This window comes from Sturnira hondurensis, unplaced genomic scaffold (genome assembly GCF_014824575.4).
Source record: "Sturnira hondurensis isolate 20B ecotype Veracruz unplaced genomic scaffold, ASM1482457v3 Scaffold0007406, whole genome shotgun sequence".
Lineage (NCBI taxonomy): Eukaryota > Metazoa > Chordata > Mammalia > Chiroptera > Phyllostomidae > Sturnira > Sturnira hondurensis.
Genome location: NW_028080037.1, coordinates 3567746 through 3586912, shown reverse-complemented (window position 1 = coordinate 3586912; position 19167 = coordinate 3567746). Strand labels below are relative to the sequence as shown.

Genomic DNA, 19167 nt, shown 5'->3' with positions numbered 1-19167 from the left:
TGGCGTTAACTCCTCCAGATGCTGGGGTGATGCACCCACACCCGACCCGCCTCCCCCGAGGCCCAGCAGTCCCTGCGGGAAGCGCGGCCCCTGTGGCCGCAGGACTCCAAATTCATCCACAAGCTGTGTCAGAGGACCAAGGTCACCGGACAAGAAACTGAAACAGAATTGGGTGTTCTCAATGAAAACAAACACCAGAGGCTGAGTGTGAGCGGCCACAGTCAGCGACTGAAGTGACGGAAGTCCATGTGGTGGTTACCAGGGAGACGGAGCTGCTAGACGCTGAAGGGTGCTGTCACTCACGGTGGAGCCAGCTGGGTGTTGGGCCCAGATGGGCAGGGAAGGAAACGGCGACCTCGGCGGAGGTACCCACCACTCCGGTGACTTGGAGTCAACAGCGTGTGCCCTGGGCACGCATCCTTGGATGGGTCAGTCCTCAGGAAGCTGCTCCCGAGTGTCACCTTCCTCCGTGGAAAAAGCCCCAGGCAAGTGCCACAGATGTAGCTGATCGGACCAATTACGAACCTGGTTTTGGGGAAGCAACCCCAAATCTCTTGCTTCATAGAATGCAAAGAATCAAAAGCACAGGAATCAAACCTTGCCCCGATGATTAGGCAAGGCAGAGAGCTGGCGGCACTGAACAGAATGTGCTACGCTGAGCAGGAAAAGGAAGTCTCACCTCCACAACCAAGCTGTCTCCAGCTCCCAACGCCTAACCACTGCCCTAGGCCTGTGATTTCAAGAAATTTGGCTCTACTTATCAGGGTTGGACTTCCCACTTTTATTTTTGTTTTTAACCTGCTTGGACCCTGCTTTCTTATTTGATGAATGGGCCCCATTTGTGTGGCTGTACAGATTATCCATCTCCACAGTCCTTAACATATTTCCAGAAGTCTCTAACGAAGAGCCAGAGCTTAAGGACATTTAAAACTGGTATTTCTTTACCCAAGTTGTTCTCTCCTGTTCTTCTTCCTCAAGCAGTTAAGAACCCAAAAGAGGAGAAAGGAGAGACCAGCATGATTTAAGATGCTGCCGCCCAAGTACACTCTGCCTGCGGTGTTATTCCTCCGCGGGGCCGCACTCCCTCCAGCAACTTTTTCAACGCGGCGGTGTGCGCCACAGTTCGCGTTCAGTCCGCCCTGAGCGCCCTACAGAGGCCTCTCCATCAGGGACTCTATCCAGGTGGCCCCGTTCATCAGTTTGGTGGTGGCGATGACATACTCTGTGCCTCCATCTTCCAACTGGGACAGAAAGCGCAGGGCAGCAATTTCGGCGAAGGTCACGCCCCCGAGGAAGAAGACCAGGGTGACTCGGTTTTCTCCCGGCTGACCTAAAATTTAAATGTTTCAGAATTAAAATTATTTATTAGATTCTCTTTCGATTTTCTTAAGGAACTACGTCGTTCGGAAGAGGAAAAATAGGCCAGCGTGTCTTGGTCCAACAGTTCACGTGAAACTCACGCACGTGATTTTGCTCTCAAGCTGAAAACCGCTACCCCCGAGGGAACGATGCACTGACAATAGACAGGAGCAAAACTAATAAAAGGGCTAGACTGGACTCTGGCTTCCCAGGACGGAAGCCGCACTGACAGTGCACGGTGATCAGCAGGGCCCGGCCGCCGACTCACGTTTCTTCTGCAGTCCCGTGGGCAAGGGCTGCCGCTCCTCGAAGTGGGGCCCCGGGAGGATGCGGAGGACCTCCTCGATGCTGCGCCAGCCGGGCCGGGAGAGCAGCTGGGCCAGCCGCACGCTGAGAGGGGCGTAGCCGCTGTACACGTAGGAGATGTCCGTGGGGTTCTGCTCGGCAATGGGAGGGGAAAGAGCCTGTAGGTGCAGAGCCTCAGAGCCACCTAACGGTGGCCTTTCGGTAACCCCAAATTATGTTTGAGGCCAAACCACAAGCAACCCTCCCCATCTCAGCAGCCAGAGGTTCACACCTTCGAAAGGCCAGGCAAAGCATCTCTAGGTGTTGAGGATGAAAATGTGCTACTTAGTTGGGCAAGAAAGTTCTTGGAGGGTAACTTGGCAATTCCACTTGCCGGCACTTATCCTACGGAGGGGCTGGCACCCCGGGGAGACCGGCCCAAAGCCCTGACAGTAACTGCCACACCGTCCGAACCTGTGAAAGGCGGGAAGCAACCTCAATCACGATGGATAGAAATCTGTTAAGTCCTAAAATAAGGTGCACCCGCAAAACCGCTCTGTAGCCATTATAAAGAACTTTGAAACATGAGGTCAGTCACAAGAGGGTCTTCAGGCTACAGAGTCCATGGCGAGAGGGGTGGGGAGCGGCGGGCCGGGACAGGGAGGAGGGCCGGACTAACAGATTGGGTACACCGTGTGAGCCAGAAATTAAAGTCTATATTCCAAATGAGGAAAACACAATCCAACTTTGTTACTGAGGGAGGAGACAGTTTAATCACTCGCTTTCACCCCACGAGGCAGCCTAATACAGTCCCTTAGGAAAAACGAAGAGGGAAGAAGAGAAGGGAATGGAGGAAGACTGAACAGGCAGGGACGTCATGCGAAGTGCAGCCTGCCCCGCAGACCACCTCGCAGCGCAGGCGCCATTTACAAACAGCGCTGGTGCGGGCACAGACCCTTTCAGGAAGGGTAAAGAATGGGCCAGGGGTAATGGCAGCTGCCTGGAGGGGAACCTGGGCTTAGCCGTGGAAGGAACCCAACTTTCCCGTCTGCCTTACTTCTGCACGAGCTGACGACTTTTCACCGCGCGCTGTGTCTTGGGGGCCCTCCCTGTCGCTCCGCTGGAGGCTGGCTGCCCCTCGGCGGGAGGCCTCTCACCCCTCCTATCAGACAGCGGCTCCCCCCACAGATCCTCGGCCCAGGTCTGGAACAGCCCCCCTCCTTGCCCTCAGGCCTCGGTTGGTCCCCCACCCCCATCTACGAAACTCTCCTCAAACTGCCCAGTGTGAGGGCGCCTTCCCGTTTCCTGCCGGGATTTTGCCAGACAGAGCACACAAATGCATTTTTTCACAAACATCAGAAAACTGCCTTTAGAGAGCAAGTGGCTGTGTGGACCGGGCAGCGGACGTTGTCACCGTAGACGGTTCACCAGCAACAGGCCAGGCTGGCGTGGGGACGGTGCCTTACCTGCTCATTGACGTCGTCCATCCAGAGGCGCAAGGTCTTCCGGATGGTGGGGTAGCTGTTCCTGCCTCCCGTCTGTGGCTTCAGCAGGCCGGCCTTCTCCAGGCTGTGCAAGGTCAGGATGTGCTCGTAGCCATACGTCTGCAAGAGGGGCCGTCGGCCTGGACGTCAGACCAGGAGAAGGGTTTCTGCGACTTCCAAAACGGAGCACTTCCCATAAAGCGGTCTGGTGTGCACTCCGGGCACGGCACTGCGGTCTGGGTAATGCCCGCGCAGGGCCCAGGGGACCCGCCTGTCCCTCACAACCAGAACAGCTCATTACTTTGGAGAGGGCCTTAAAATGCCTGGAGGCCACATTCGTGGGCCCCACCTAAGGGAGCACCCAATCAGTTACGGTCGGCCCTTGGCCGATACAGCTTTGCACTTCCGGGGCCCGCTTCCGCGAGCCCATTTTCACCACAGGTGCACAGGGCTGTGGGTGTGCTTTCTCGTCCTCCAGGTTTTAACAACACGGTCTCTTCTCTAGTTTGGTTTATTGTGAGAACACAGGACGCGGTACACAGAGCACACAGAACGTGTTAACTGACTATCATGGCATCGGCAAGGCGTCCAGTCCACAGTGGGCTGTTCGTGGTCAGGCTTCTGTGGGAGGGGGGATCCAAAGTTACACGTGAATTTTCAACACCCGCACTCCTCAAGGGTTGGCTGTGCAGTGTATGTGTGTATGGGATACAGTCAGCTGTAAAAAACAATGAGGCAGATCTACACATCCTGGTAAGAAAGGTCTCGAAGGGAGGTGAGGGGAGGCAGGAGAGGGGTGAAGGGGCGGTAAACAGTGATGGAAGGAGACTTGACTTGGCCTGGTGAGCACGCAGTGCAGTACACAGATCACGTGGTACAGATCTGGACCCCCGAAACCTACACAACTGTATTAACCAATGTCATCCCAATAAATTCAATTAAAAACATCTTGGATATATTCTTAAGGGCAAAAAAATGTAATAACAGCACTGGCTGGTGTAGCTCAGTGGATTGAGTGCAGGCCTACGAACCAAAGGATCGCGGTTCGATTCCCAGTCAGGACACATGTCTGGGTTGCAGGCCAGTTCTCAGAGAGTGACACACGAGAGGCAACAATACGTTGATATTTCTCTCCCTCTCTCCTTCCCTGTCCCTCTAAAGATAAATAAAATCTTTAAAAAAATGTAATAACAAACTATTATGTATACAGTAGGATTTTATTTCTGTTAAAAAGTCGTTAGGAAATCACAGCCAACCCTTCCACAATGTCTTCTCTGTGGGGAGCACCACCCTGTTCTAAGCTCTTTACACGCACGGACTCGGTCTCCTTAGCACAGCCCCGCCACATCCGCAGGATTCGCTATCTCACAGAGAAGTGTAAACGAGCTGCCCAAGGTCACACAGTAACAACACAGCCGGTCTCGCCCCCTGACCATGCACGTAAATGTTCTTTTATGCAAAGAAAGAAAGCAGTTGGGAGCAGACAAAGCCAATGCCGACCTTGGTCCCATCTGGGCAGGGAGCCGGGGAGGGGGTGGGGTACAGCGAGGGTCAGATTTTGCTCCGTGTACTTTTGCCTTACATGACAAGGATGTGTGTGGTATTTGTATAACTTTTAAAGGGACAACCCCCCCAAATTGATCAAACATTTACTTTTAACAATAATGTATTTAACTGTAACTGGTAATAGCAAATAAACACTGCCTGAGACATTTGCAAACAGGGGGTCATTTTAAAAGTAAACACTGCTGGGCTTTTCCTTATTATAAAGTAACACAGGCCTGATGTACGTCAGTCTGCCAAGGAATCATGAGAACGTCGCAGAGCCCCTTTCTCCTCGGAATGCTGTCTGGTTCCGCGCAAGGGCACTAGACCCCGGTCCCCCCCGACCAGCTGAGTGACCTCGGGGGAGACACGCAACCACTCCGTTGGTTTACTACCCATAAAGCAGGGGGACTCAGGGGCTGCTGTGGGCACTGAACGAACGCACGCCGACAGAGCTCTTCCCTGGCGCCTGGCAGCTGGTAAATGCTCCACAGACTTGATGGTGATGACGGTGATGACGCAAACACAGCACACAGTGACTGACACCACGGACAACCGCTCCACGTGTTAAAAAGTGTAAAGGACACCGGAAACAGTGCACCAAAATGGCAGATTTGGGAAGTGTTTAGAAAAAACAACAACAAAACTTTCCTCCCACCCTGGCTGGTGTGGCTCAGTGGATTGAGTGCGGGCCTGCGAACCAGGCAATTGCGGTTCGATTCCCAGTCAGGGCACATGCCTGGGTTGCAGGCCAGTTCCCAGTAGGGGACTCAAGAGAGGCAGCCATACATTGATATTTCTCTTCTTCTCTCCTTCCTTTCCCCTCTAGGGATAAATAAATACAATCTTAAAAAAAACAACAAAACTTTCCTCCCTTAGCAAATCAGTCATTTACCATTACACTGACCTGGAGAACTTCCCGTTTGTAGTGATCCAGAACTTTCTGCTTGAGTCCGCTGTTGCACACAGACTGCAGGCAGATCAGGCGCAGCACCTTGATCAGAGGGTGCTTCTGGGCAATGCAGTCCTCGATGTAGCCGTTGACCTGCAGGCAGAGCGCAGACAGACTCAAACCAGCCCCCGGTCTGGGGACCGCCCAGACTCAGCACTCGCGACTCTGAGATCAGACACAGGGACTCTGCGGGAGAGTGGCTCCCCTTCCCCACATTCCCGAAGCCCCCCAGCCCCTGCCACCCACTCCAGTCACCAGGAGCACCAGGCCCTGAGGCCACGTGTCTGGACTGCCCTGCCCCTGCGCACCCCTCCCCACAGAGGAGTGTGTGGCCCAGTCCACCCCTGCACAGCAGCAATTTACCAGTAACAGGGCTATTTCTAGACGGTGGGCATTTTCAAAGGTTTAGTAACGTTAAGTCTATTAACAGAGGTGAACGTGTAAAGAAATTCTTAGGCCACGTCTCTCCGCACACAAACGCCCTTGGCCATCTACCACGGTGCTCACAGCTCCTTGACTTCAGGGACTGGGCCGGCCTCTGCGTCGCAGGGAGCCCTCCACAGCGTGAGGGTGACTGCCACTTGATAAAATATGCACTGTCACACTCTGCATTTGCTCTTAAAAAAAGCAACACCCTGGAGCCAAAACCACTGCTTTTCTCCCTACAGCCTTGAGTCTCTAAGTAGCCACGACTCCTGTGACAGTGTCACCCTCCGGGTACCTTATCAGTGTCTATTCCAGACATGAACTCCTGCTCCACCGTCAGCTTATCGAAGAAGTCTTCAGAAGCTGAAATGTGATTAGGAAATTTGCAACTCAGAAATTCAGTAAATGTCCGTTTATTTGTGCTTTTATGAACAGAGCACAGTGAAAGGAGTGAGACACGCCAAAAAGCACGTATGCAAAAGGCCGAAACGGCCCCTGACGCGCACCCTGGAAAAGCATGGCCGTCCCGCAGCCCTGTGCTCCCACCACATGGAGATGCAGTCGGCCCCGGCCCCCACCCCCATGCCATCCTCACAGCTCAGAGACGGATCTCCAAAGCTTTGCCTCGGTGCCACAGAAAGCTCTTTTCCCCAGAGTATTTCATCACCAGATTCTACCCAGTTTCAACTGATTCCTATTAACATGGGAGGACCCGCCTTGCTGGCACTGCCCTGGATGGAAGATTCGGAGTGTACTCCATACTCCAGGGCCCCGACCAATCTCCAACGCAGCTTTTACAGCCGGAGTTTTAATGAATAATCTTGCCTCTGGCTCCCTATACACCTTCCATACTCTTTCGGAACGCTCACCGCATGCTAGCTACCGATTCTGCAGAAAGGTCAAGCGAAAAGCAGAAACAGAAAGAGAAACATCACACTGCTCTAGTTACATAACCCTGAACAACAGGAAAAAATACTAGACTAAAAAATTTACCGCCTCATGTTACAGTGGCAAGCCTACGGAACAACTGTTTCTCCTACTGATGTTCCAAAGATTCTATCGTATGATCACATCATTGTAACAACAAAATGTGTTAACCACAAATGGCACATGTGTAACTGTGAACCTCTGTGCACTGAACTAACAAGGAGGGATCAGAGCTGCCAACCACCAGCCCGACCTCACGACCCCGCGGACACTCACTCGTGACGTCTTTGATCAACTCTGCGATGGAGGTGTGGTTGGCCAGCGAGCCCCGCGCCGCCTGCATGTGGGGCAGCTGGGACACGAACTGCTTGATCTCCCCCACCGTCTTGGCGTTGTGCCGTTCCTGACGCGGCAGAAGCATCGAGAAGGGGAGACACTTTAAGGACTCTGTTCTTCGAGTAGCTCAGGGGCGTTTAGTTTGTTTTAATGTGACCGGAAGAATGGAGACAAGTAAGTCAGGCCTCATCCAGCCCCAACATCACAAGGAAAAACAGAAAAGGTACGTCCGCCATGCCTGTTCGTGGCATTAGGGCGTCTGCAGGGTTCTCTCCCGAGGCCCCGGCTCATGCCGTGAACAGTATTGTGTGGGCATCTGAGTGTTTGTGGGGGGCGGTACTGGGTAAGCCGCAAACATCTCAGAGGTAAAAGCTACACTGAAAACATTATGTTAATAGGGAAACATAAACATCAGAAAGTTCTCTCTATAATAAAAAGAAAAAATCCATTCTTCCTACTTAACCTCAAACCTGAATTGTTCATGAACAAAGTGAACCTCGCTTAGTGGTGAGAAATTTTTTTTCCACAAAACTGAATCATTTAGACCAATATAACTTCAGAAATGTGAAAATCAATTAATGAGTGTCATTTCTAAGAAAGAAGAAATCTGGAAATACAGACTCAGTGGAAAACTAGTTTTCAAAAATTCTCCAAGTTTCTGTTTGTGAAGTCCAACTATTCAGCCCATCATCTCACTGATTTCCCACGTGTCCAAAACCAGCTTAACCACGAACCAGACAGGGACAGGGCGGGAGGCAGCGCAGAGGCGATAATGAAGTTGCTAAAGGCCTGGGCTCTGGGGACCTCGCTGTCATTATCACCCAGCATGTGGCAGGGGTCCCCTTCAAGGGCATGTCGGCCAAGCTTGGGGTTCTCGCCCCAAACTGCAAGTTCTATCACAGAAGATCTCTTATTTACAGCACAGCTGGCTCCCTCTTAAGGAAGGTAGGAAATAACGAAAAAGAAGGGAAAACAAATGTTTCTGACAAAAGGGGGTGAAGCGCAAACACTGTCCCGAGCCCCAAAAAAGGTGCAGGGATAAAAACTTAACAAAGTACCTTTTCTCATGGGCCTGGGAGACAGCTAAAAGGAGACCCTGTGGCCCAATAGGGGAGTGGGCGGTTTCCCAGGACTTAAAGACACCACCGAGCCTCGGCTTGGGCCCCTGGCTGGACCTGTGGGCGCCCCCCGCACNACCCCCCCCCCCCCCCCCCCCCCCGTGGCAGGCAGTCTAGCCTGGGACAGGCGCCGCAGGAGGACGACGGAGCCGGCTCACCTCGAAGGCCGCTGAGATCACCTTGGCCTTCTTGCTCAGCACGGAGCCCACGGCGTTGAAGTTCTTGTCCCGGATCTCGGCGTACAGTTCCTCTGCGGAATTCAGCTGAAGCTTCTTGGCTTCCGTGGGAAGATCCTTACCGCCGTCGCCCTGCTTCTTGGGCGCAAATTTCTCCGGAGGTAACTTCACATAACCTGGGCAACGTGGAGGGAATGGGCACCGTGGGCATTTTCTGGAAGAACCACTCAGGTGCCGGGGCACGAGGCAGAACCCCCCACTCAGGAGAGATGTGAGCCACTGTTACCAAAAAACAGTGCACGGCCCTGAGGTTCTGACTCTTCCATAATCAAAGTACATTCTGATCACAATCAAATAAATCAGGATTTCTATTTAAAGTTTTCTCCAGTGCTAACAGAAAATCATGGTATGGGCTCAAACCAAACCACACGCATCTGTGACCCCTAACAATCTGTGGAGGCTGAACTCCTGTGTCCATCGAGGGTCCCCGACCCCCGTGTCAGCCTCGCCCCTAGATTCCCGTCCCTGCCATGTCCTCTGCTTTAGCTGGCCGGTCACCTCCGTTCCCTCTCTGCCAGGCTGCCTGTCCGTTACCCCCTTCCAACCCCTCCCCAAGGCCACCTCTCCAACAGCTTTCCTGCACGGCTGCCGGCCAGAGGACCTGTCCTCCCCGAACTGCAGCGTCACCTGTAGCTAACCCCAGGCCTCCGCTCACAGGGGACAAGCACAGCCCTCCCCCTGCATGCCCTGCTGGCCCCTGTGTGACCCACAGCCTGCTCGACGCCGCTTACCTCGAGTGTCTAAGAGTCAAAAGCAGTATTTCTACATTCTCAATTATTCTCAATTATATGCAAAGAAAGCACCTTAAAAAAATGGCCTTCTGGATGTTTTTACCAGGTGACCTATATTGGTAAAAACAGACGGCACTCTACTCACTGTTCTGAATGCCATAAATCTCATCAATGAGTCCTTCGTACGTAAGCTGAGTGGCGAGAGGTGTTAATAAATCCACGTTTCGATCGAGCAACAAGAGGTTATCAAAAACAGGAAATATTGAATTCTGGCTTCCTGTAAACTCTCTCTTCATCCTGATCATCATATTGGCCACTTGCTGGAAACAGAACATTGGATCAGGTGGGACCCTCCTGGGAATTAGCCAATTTTACAATTCAGTTAAAAACATAAAGACAATCAAAACAGTAAAGAAAGAGAAACCCGTGGAACAGCGAGGCTGGTCAGAGACGAGCAGCTGCCCAAAAGCTCTGCCGGCCAAGCGTCCAGTGGTCAGACTGCTGCTCCTGGATTTCTGTTCCCGCCTGCTTTTGTTACTCCGGCTGTTCTGTTCTGTAGCCACCTTGAACGTGAACTAGGGAACACCAAGCCACCGCTCCCAGGGCAGGGCCAGGCTCCTGCAAGCTCTGGGCAGATGGGACCTCATTTCACGTGCTTCCATCTGAAGACACTCTGCAGAGCAGATACTGGTGACGCAGGGACATCAAACCTGCAGCCAACAGCCCCATGGCTCACGCCTGAGTGAGGCTGACCGAACACTCGGGGGCACTAGACGGCATGTTGGCACTGCACCTGGGGGCTGTTTTAACAGCAACATCACCAACAACGAGCACAAAAATGCAAACAACTGTGGCGTTGAGTAGTGCGTGAACCCATGTAGTGGCAGAAAGGGCACTGTTTACAGGAGGAACTGCAGGGAGAGCCGAGCATACCTTTGCTCCATTCCGGCTACCCACAGCACGCCGGGCACCTCAAATTCTTTGCTGCTCTGGGCCAGTCCACAGAACATGCAGGGCGATTTGGGGCTATGAATACACTTTAGCAAGCAGGCGAATTCCCAAATGAAAAGGCCTGATGGGGCTTGTTTGTAAATGGTTTCCCATTCCTGCCCCCTTTTAGGGTGCTGGGGGCCCCTCCTTCACCCCCAGACACTCGTTTCTCACCCGTGCACACTCCCCTTTCCCGAAGATCTGGGGGATGGTCCCGTACAGGGCCTGCAGGGTCATCAGCCCCTTGGCCGCGTGGTAGAGGCTGGTCTGGTCGCTTTCCAGGTAGCACTCCTGCAGGGGGGAAGGGCCGGTTACTGTCAGCCACGGTCATCGGGGTGCCCGCCTCTGTCCGGCACCAGGCCTTGGCAGTGGGTAAGACCGTTTCCACCTGGCTGGGGATGCAGGAGGTGGGACCCGAGTCCCTTTTAAAAAGCTGCTGTTTGGCACTTCACACCACAAGGCCAACAGCTCAGCTATCGTGGTGCAGCTGTGGGAGCAACTCTCCTGGGGAAGAATATTCTGGAAGAAAAGTGTTCACCAGGCATGCCAGTTCTTAGTTCACCAGCTCTTGCATGAATTACTGGTGAATAAGACTTACACAAGTTCTCTCATTGGCTGTGGTGAGTGTAAACTTTTGTGGGACCCTTCGGGAGGGCCACAGGCTAACATGCACAAATGGATGTATTCTCTGACCCCCAAAGTTCCAGATGAACACACAAAAGGACACTCTGCATTTTTCACAGGCAAGAGGCAGGTTTTCATACGCACCAACAGCCGTAACAGCATGAGAAAGGGAAAAGGATGGTTGGACACCTTTAAGGTATGATCTGGTTCTTGGAAACTGTACTTTACTTTATAAAGTATACAAAGTGTATTTTGTTAAGTATACAAAAATACACTTTTTTTTTTGCTGTAAAATAGCTAAAAAGATCCACACAGAACCAGCTGAGAAGGGAGAGAGGGAAGCGATCGGCGCGGACACCGGAGGGTAAAGGTGTGGGTTCTGGGCTCAGGGGCCCTGAGCCGACCCCACCCGGCTGCTGTCGCCTCCGAGCCGGCCCCGAGGCAGTGAGACGACCTCTTTGCGCCTCAAAGTATTCTTCTGTAGAAGGGAGCACATTCCACACAACGCAAGGACTAAATGAGAAAAAACGCTTCTCAGCATAGTTTTATCTTTAGCAGCTGAAACATGTTCAGTGCTTAATAAATATGAGCTTTGACTGGAAATTAGCTGCATGTTTTACAACCATCATCTACTCATTAATGGGTCTCCAATCTCCGGAGCCAGGAGGGAGGGGACAGGGATGGCCGAGGGCTCAAGGAAGAGAAGGTGGCTGGCTCTTCCAAGTCTGTGCAGCTCACCGTTTCACTGAGTATGACAGGCCAAAACCGAGGACAGCTACAGACGTACTTCCTGCCAAAATTACCTAACACTTCTCACTGGAGCAGATAAGAAAAGGTTCAAGAAAAAAATACCAGGGAACATATCTCAAAAGAGCATTCATGGTTTTTTTTTAACTTAAAAGTTATATTACCACCAAAACACTTTTAAAAGTTTATTTTTTAAAAAAGATGTAAAAGTTAGCTCTAACTTTGCTCTAACATGATTGGTGCGGGGGTGATTGTTTGTATCAATATCTCAATTCTACTTGGCACAGGCAAACTTCCATGTGGTGTTTCAAGTCAAGAGTATTTTGGGAGGGCCAAAAGCTAATGCCCATTAACATTTAAATAAGCATAATTTACCCTGGCTGGAGTAGCTCAGTGGATTGAGCGTGAGCCTGTAAACTAAAGGGTCACTGGTTCAATTCCCAGACAGGGCACGTGCCTGGGTTGCAGGCAGGTCCCCAGTAAGGGGTGCGTGAGAGGCAACCACACGTTGATGTTTCTCTCCCTCTCTCCTTCCGTTCCCCTCTCTAAAAACAAATAAATAAATACACATAACTTTTGACCTTGCAAAGTTATTTTTTAAACTGTCTTTCCAAAGGTCATGGATTTCGTACATGCTGGTTTTTACATGTATGTACTGAGGTCGCACTATGCTTAGCACTGTCACGGAGCGTCAGACTGGGCCGCACTCCAGTCGACGCGTTTCGTGCGGTGCAGGGATGGAGACGGTCCTCACCACGTCCCCAAAGCGCAGGCAGGTGCAGGGTGCCTCCGGACCCCAGGCCTGCTCACTGCTCACAAAGCACACAACTAAGTAAACTGTGGCTCCATCGGAAATCAGGTTGGAACGAACCACTCGGCAGGACTCTTGGCGTTACCACCCAGGCAAATGCTTCATTGCTAAACAGAATCCTTAAGTGAACGCGCAAAGCCCAGGGCCTGATGATCTGAGCTGAAAATAACTGCGCTTCTTCGGAAGTCTCTGACTAAACAGAGCTCGCTCCTGGACAGGTTCTGTCGTGCCCGGACAAGCCTCCCTCAGCTGCCACCAGCTCACATTCATTCCGTGGAGGGGAATTAACTGTGTGAGGACACCATTGCAGATACGTGTGATGTATCAGCGCCGTCGCTGGAGGAGACTCAATGCAAGCAAACCTGTAGGGAGCGTGGCAGGACAGAACAGCCCCAAAACTCTGTGTTACCAGATGGGCCACCCGCACCACCAAGTTCTGCCTGAGTTAACTCTCACGGTGGTGACCACTGTAACAACACACTGGGGGACAAAAAGTCTCATGTGCTGTTCTGCAGGACAGCCGTGCTTCTCCACAGCTCTAGTCTCCGGCCCTGACTGCAGTGGCTCAGTTGGCTGGGCATTGCCCCACGGACGAAGGGGTCACAGGTTCCATTCCCCGTCGGGGCATGTGCCCAGGTGGCAGGCCAGGTTCCCAGTAGGGGACATTCAAGAGGCAACCAATTGATGTTTCTCCCACACATCAATGTTTCTCTCTCCCCCTTGCTCCCTCCCTTCTCTCTAAAAATAAATGTAACAAATCTTTTTTTTTTAAAAAAAAGTCAGAGAGTATGAACTGTAGCTGCACAAACTATTTGTGGAGCGTTAAAGTTCTCGGTCTCTGGAAAACAGGCTGGCACCGCCTCACAATGGGAAACACGGAGTTCAACCACAGAGTCTGGCAACTCCACTCGTGGGTGCGTCTGCGAGAAATGAAAACTTGCCCCCACGAGCCCTGCGTGACTGCTCACAGCGTCATCACAGACGAAAGGCCATCAGTTGTCCACCATAGATAAACGACAAACAAAATGTTGGATGTCATTACAGTGGAATGCTATTTGGCAAGACAAATCAATGAAGTAGTGATATATGCTGTAATGTATTGTGACACAGATGAACCTTGAAAACGTGATGCCAGAAAAGAAGCCAGACACAAAAGACCACATATTCTAAGGTTCACTGATAAGAAATGTCTGGAACCGGCAGATCCACACAGGCTGCAACAAAGCCTTGCCGGTGGCTGGGGTGGGGGATGGGGGCGGCTGCTAATGGCCGTGGGTAACTTTGGAGACGACGGAAATCTCCCAGAATCAGTCAGCAGTGATAGTGGCGCAGCTCTGTGAGGACACTGAGGACGCTGAACTGCAGACCTACCAAGGGGGAATGTTTGCTTTGTGAGTCATGCCTTAATAAAACGATTATTAAAAGATTTAACTCCCTTACCACTGGAAACGTCCACATGATAAAAGATTACAATTGAAGTTAAAGGACAAGACACACCCTACAGAAGATACTTGCAGTTTTTAAAAAGATTTTTATTTATTATTATTTTTAAAAGATTTTATTTATTTATCTTTAGCGGGGAAGGGAAGGAAAGAGGGAGAGAAATATCAATGTGCGGTTGCCTCGAACACATCCCCTGCTGGGAACTGGCCTGCAACCCAGGCATGTGCCCTGACTGGGAATCGAACTGGGATCCTTTGGTTCGCAGGCCTGCACTCAATCCACTGAGCTACGCCAGCCAGTGCTATTAATTTATTTTTAAAGAGAGGGGAAGGGAAGGAGAAAGAGAGGGAGAGAAACATCAAAGTGTGGTTGCCTCTTGTGCACCCCCTACTGGGGACCTGGCCCATAACCCAGGCATGTGCCCTACCTGGGGATGGAACTGGTGACCCTTTGGTCTGCAGGCCCGTGCTCAATCCACTGAGCTACGCCAGCCATAGTGATACTTGCAGCTTTTATAACCTACAATGATTAAGTATCTAGAATACACGAGTATATAGAATTCCTCAAACAGAAAAAATGGGCAAACAAAATGAACAAGCACTTTGCAATTCACTGAAAAGAAAAATCTTAAACGTTAGTACACCTATGAAAAAGCTCGGCTTCCCAGTAACCAAGGAAATGCACATTAAAACAACAGCCTTGACACTGTCACCCTGGTAAACAGCCAAATTCAAGTCCGACATTAAAAAAAGAAAACGCCAAACTTACTTTGAAGGCGCCCTCTGATTCCATGGACAAGAGGTCCCCGTCAAAGGGGATGAGGTCCAGGCTGTACTCCTCCCTGTGAATGAAGGAGCCCAGAACGCCCAGGTCCTTCAGCCGCTGCTCGCACAGCAGGCTTCGCCGGGGCACGAACAGAATGTGGAAGTCCCTCGCTGGGCCCCGCCTGTCTTCGCTGCAAAATAAGTGCCATTTGTCAGCTAGGGCGCTCTTCAGGGTCACAGGCTGTGCTGCTTCTGTTCCTCCCAGAACCCCATCCTATGCTGGGTACACAGCAGGCACTAAATAAATGCTGGCTGCCTAAAGACACCAGTATGGACTTTCAGACTCCTGCTGCCGCCGTCGCTCTGTTTTCTTCCTCCCTGATGGGATCGAAGTCGTCGATCCCCAGATGACTTCGTAATGCGTTTTCTAGCTTCCTCTTAAACTATTTATGGGACATCAAGGCTCTCAGGTTTGTTGAAACAGGATATCTGTGCCTTCCTGACAACAAATGGCTCTTTAAACCAAACCAATGCAGCAGCACAGAGTCTTAAATTAAAGCGGAAGATCATTCCTGACTCCCGCCTCTCCTCTCCTGATGGGGGAACTTCCCGAAATAGCGCATTTGCTTTTAAGGTTTTCAGGGCCACATCAGTCAACTGCACCGCAGAGCGCAGGCTGGGCCGGGACAACTTCCTCCGCAGAGGGAGGCGGCATTAAACTGTACTCAGCTCCGACTTACTCTGCTTAAGAGAGTCAAGCACACACTATATCCAGTATATTGAAAAAACAATCGTTAGAGGTTTTTCTTTTTAATTAGGGTCCCCGCACTGATACAGGTCCAAACAGTTCGCGGTCGTGAAACAACAGGGTTACACAATGACCCTGCTCTCCAACTGTTTGAACAGGTTCAGGTTTCTCACCCCCCCCTTATCCTTTCGCGCCTGCCCCAGTTTCCATGACCACCTTCCAGGGCACCGGCAAGAGATGGAGTTGCCATGAGGGGGTTGGCATCTTAACACCACCCGAAGGGCCAACCTCTTGTGGACCCAACACAGGCTCTGAGAAATACCTGAGCACATTTTCAGCGATTATATCCATCAGTTCTAGCCTGGGTCTGACAAAAAAGATAATATTCTTCACGTCAGCTGCCGGCAAACGGCTTCCTTTCAGGGTGAACATTTTTTCCACTTCATGCTCCTGGAAAACACGTGCATAAGAGGTCAACAAGGATCCCGCCTTTGCCTATCACACCCAGACTCGGTGGTCAGACCCTCCCAGTCAAACGCACTTAATACTGAATTATCCAAACTGGGATTCTCCCAAGCCAGACGTACAAAGCTCCAAGTTTCAGGATGAAGTCACTGTTCGTGCATCAGAATTCCCACGACCCTCGGAATTCCCATGACCCTCACACGATGAACTATCAGAGACACCAGGTCATGGTCACCTAAAGCAATGCTAGTAATTTCCCTGAGATTAGAGTCGGTATAGCCTCCCAGGCCACAGGACCACTGTACGCAAACTGTTAGTCACAAACAAGTGTCAGTGTTTAGAAAGGCCAAACAAGAGGAAATGTAGAAATCCTACTATGACTACTAAAGTGCAGAAACATTAATCCCCGGATAAAACCTGAACAGCTCATTTACCTTCAGCAGTGAGTACTGTGCAATCAGCCCAAACGGTCCTGTGAGGTATTCATCCCACACTATTGCCTGTAAGAGGAGAGAAGCATTCTCTTATGGCGGGTAATTTCAGGAATCTCCACAATAGCAATGGAAACCAGCAGTCCACATAGTAGGAACCATCTGCTTCCAACTCTGAATTCACACACCTTTTGATAGACTCCGACCACATTCATATCCTGCGGGTCTAGAGAAAAGGAAACTGCAAAGGCAAGCAATGCTACTGCTGGGTCAAGGGCAAGTTCGGACTTCACCCCTGTCCTCAATGGAGAGAAGCAACTGCGTTTCGCTGTGTGTCTCTGATTAGATCGAACCATCTGTTAACAGCCAATGGCAACAGTTCCATCTAGCGTTGCATATATAAGTATCGTACCATCCAATGACATAAAATTAAAACCTCTAAGGTAGGTGTTACAAATCTTATTTTGACAGAAGAAGAAATTTTAAAAGGCTCACAAAATTGAAGTAGCTCCATGGAGTGAGTACGGGCCTGAGAACCAAAGCGTTGCTGGTTTGATTCCCAGTCAGGGCACGTACCTGGGTTGCAGGCCAGGTCCCCAACAGAGGGGGTGCAAGAGGCAACCACACATTGGTGTTTCACTTCCCCTCCTTCTCCCTCCCTTCCCTTCCGTCTAAAAATAAATAAAACCTTAAAAAACCCCATAAGTAACATGTCCAAGTGCAGCATAAGGGAGTCAGGCCTCCAACATAAGGACTTAATGCCCCACAGGCCGCTGCTCCGAGCCGCCGGAGCCTGCGTACTGCTGGAGTCCAGGGTCATTTCTTTTTCTTTGGACAGATATTTTTGTTGAGATAACTGTAGGTGACATTTCGTTGTAAGAAATAATGCAGAGAGATCCCTGGGACACTTCACCCACTTTCCCAATGGAAAGGTTTTACAAAACCAGACTACAGTATCGCAGCCAGGATGTTGAGTTGATCCAACCCAGGCTCTTGTACCGATCTCAGCACCATTTCTAGAGCTTGACCTGGGGTTAGCCTGCTTTCTTCTTACCCCAGTGGCTGCTACTGCCCACTCTCCCTCTCGGGTTTCTAGTCTTTCCAAGACATCAGTCCTGAGTTCCCTCAGTTCTCCTTCTCTGTTCAGAGTGTACTGCCAGTTTTTGGGGGGGACTAAGAAATCCTAAGGGGGAGGTAGGGTTAGGGTTAGGGTTAGGGTTAGGCCCTGATCCGCCATTTCTGATTCCGTGGTGAGCTGGGTGTTAATAAATGTCTAACAGGAGAAAGTGTTATTTTAGAAGGTAACTACAACTTCTCTCTAATCCGTGCGAGCAGCGAGTTAAGGCGTTGGTGCTTCAGAGACTCCAAGGTAAGAGCTGTAACGACGTGTGTGATCGCTGCAATGAATGACACCATCGCCCTTCCGGGCCCGGTGTTCCAGGGGGCGGCGGTCCCGCCCCTCTGGACCTGAAAAGCACTTTAACATCAGCGGGTTCACAGGGGCTGAGACACCAGGGTGGCTCATTCAGCTGCCACAGTACAGTGGGCTGCCACGCAGACTCCGGGCTGTCTGCCCCATGTCCCAGCACCGGGACCCTCTCCCCGCCCCACCGGTCCAGCCTGGACCAGGAACCTCAGGCGCCTGGCGCTCTGGCGGTCGCACGGGATGAGGCCAGGCCGGACGGGGCTCGAGGGCGCTGTCTCCACCGCCGTCCCTCACCTTGCTTCCCGCGCACTTGTCCAGGAATTCGCGCAGTTCCCGGCGCACGGCCTCGCGCAGCACGTTCAAGTTCACTCGGCCGTAGGACAGGTGTGCCGCCATCTTTCCCCACCGCCCACCTTTCCCCCCCAATCCAAACGCGTCTGTTTTGATTCTAGGCGGGGCCAATACTAGAAGTCACGTGACAGCAGGTTCACGTGACCACGGCCGCTGGCTGCTTGTAAACCCGGAAACCCGAACGGGCAGGCGTCCGTTGCTCAAAGCGGTCCTAGCGCCACCTTTTGCTTCCGCCGAGGGTACGTCAGTCCCGGGCTCTTTGGGCGCCGAGAATTGCGTTTCATTTAAAACCGGAGACGGGATTCTGCTCGCGCCGTTTAAATTTAAAAAAAATCGCCACTTTCTTCTTAGCAGCAAGAGTACTAGCTGTAAAATGGTAATTGGAAGCTAAAGGTGAATGGAAACTTTTAAATTATAGCAATCAAAAAGGTCCTTCGCTTTGCTCTTATGGTTTGTGGGCTACAATCTACAAAAAATAGCCAGGGTCTGGCGGAACCTTGAGTGACTCGTTTAGCTCTTCCTAGTAGACTTTTACTGTATTTCGCGCAATTACTACCCGATGTGGAATCCGGGTCTCCCCACTTGCATCAATAAAATTCACGTTACCTTGTGAGTTGTGGCTATCGCAGGATAGCGCAGTTCACATAACGAGCTTTTCAACGTACCTGGGAGTTAATTGCTCAGTAAACACTGTTTTAGGATGATCTATGCGTTTCAATACCTGGGGGTAGAAATCGGCTATTTGGGATCTGGTGAGAGGATTGAAAACATTTGGCCTTGGAGTCCAAGGTTTTTTGTGCTGCTTGTTAGGAAGACTCGCTAAGCAATTACCATGGATGGAGTCTGAAGAAGCAGAGTGGACTTGGGGGATTGTTAGAAAAACCATCGTATACAAATGTATACATACTTCCACTTGATTTCATGATCCATCCAAGACATTAGGTTTTAAAATAACTTGTTTCCACTCA

At 51.2% G+C, this 19167-nt stretch overlaps 1 protein-coding gene across 1 annotated transcript; it reads right to left on the bottom strand.

The window, feature by feature from the left end:
• Positions 1–353: 353 nt before the first annotated feature.
• On the bottom strand, positions 354–18305 carry VPS33A (VPS33A core subunit of CORVET and HOPS complexes). The gene is made up of 13 exons (XM_037051999.1): positions 18143–18305; positions 16426–16491; positions 15849–15976; positions 14783–14969; positions 10564–10680; positions 9545–9719; positions 8591–8784; positions 7255–7381; positions 6347–6414; positions 5581–5718; positions 3111–3248; positions 1628–1796; positions 354–1330 (listed from the first exon to the last, which is right to left on the bottom strand). Exons 1-13 carry the CDS (start codon positions 18242–18244, stop codon positions 1149–1151), a joined length of 1791 nt encoding a protein of 596 aa, XP_036907894.1. The 5' UTR covers positions 18245–18305; the 3' UTR covers positions 354–1148.
• Positions 18306–19167: the final 862 nt, after the last annotated feature.

Excerpts from the sequence above, each read along its gene's own strand:
- VPS33A (XM_037051999.1), bottom strand. The coding sequence starts at position 18,244 with ATGGCGGCACACCTGTCCTACGGCCGAGTGAACTTGAACGTGCTGCGC. Across the intron at positions 16,492-18,142 it reads ACAAGTGCGCGGGAAGCAAG|GCAATAGTGTGGGATGAATA; the intron begins GTGAGGGACGGC and ends CTCCTCTTACAG. Across the intron at positions 1,797-3,110 it reads TGGACGACGTCAATGAGCAG|AACCCCACGGACATCTCCTA; the intron begins GTAAGGCACCGT and ends ATTGCCGAGCAG.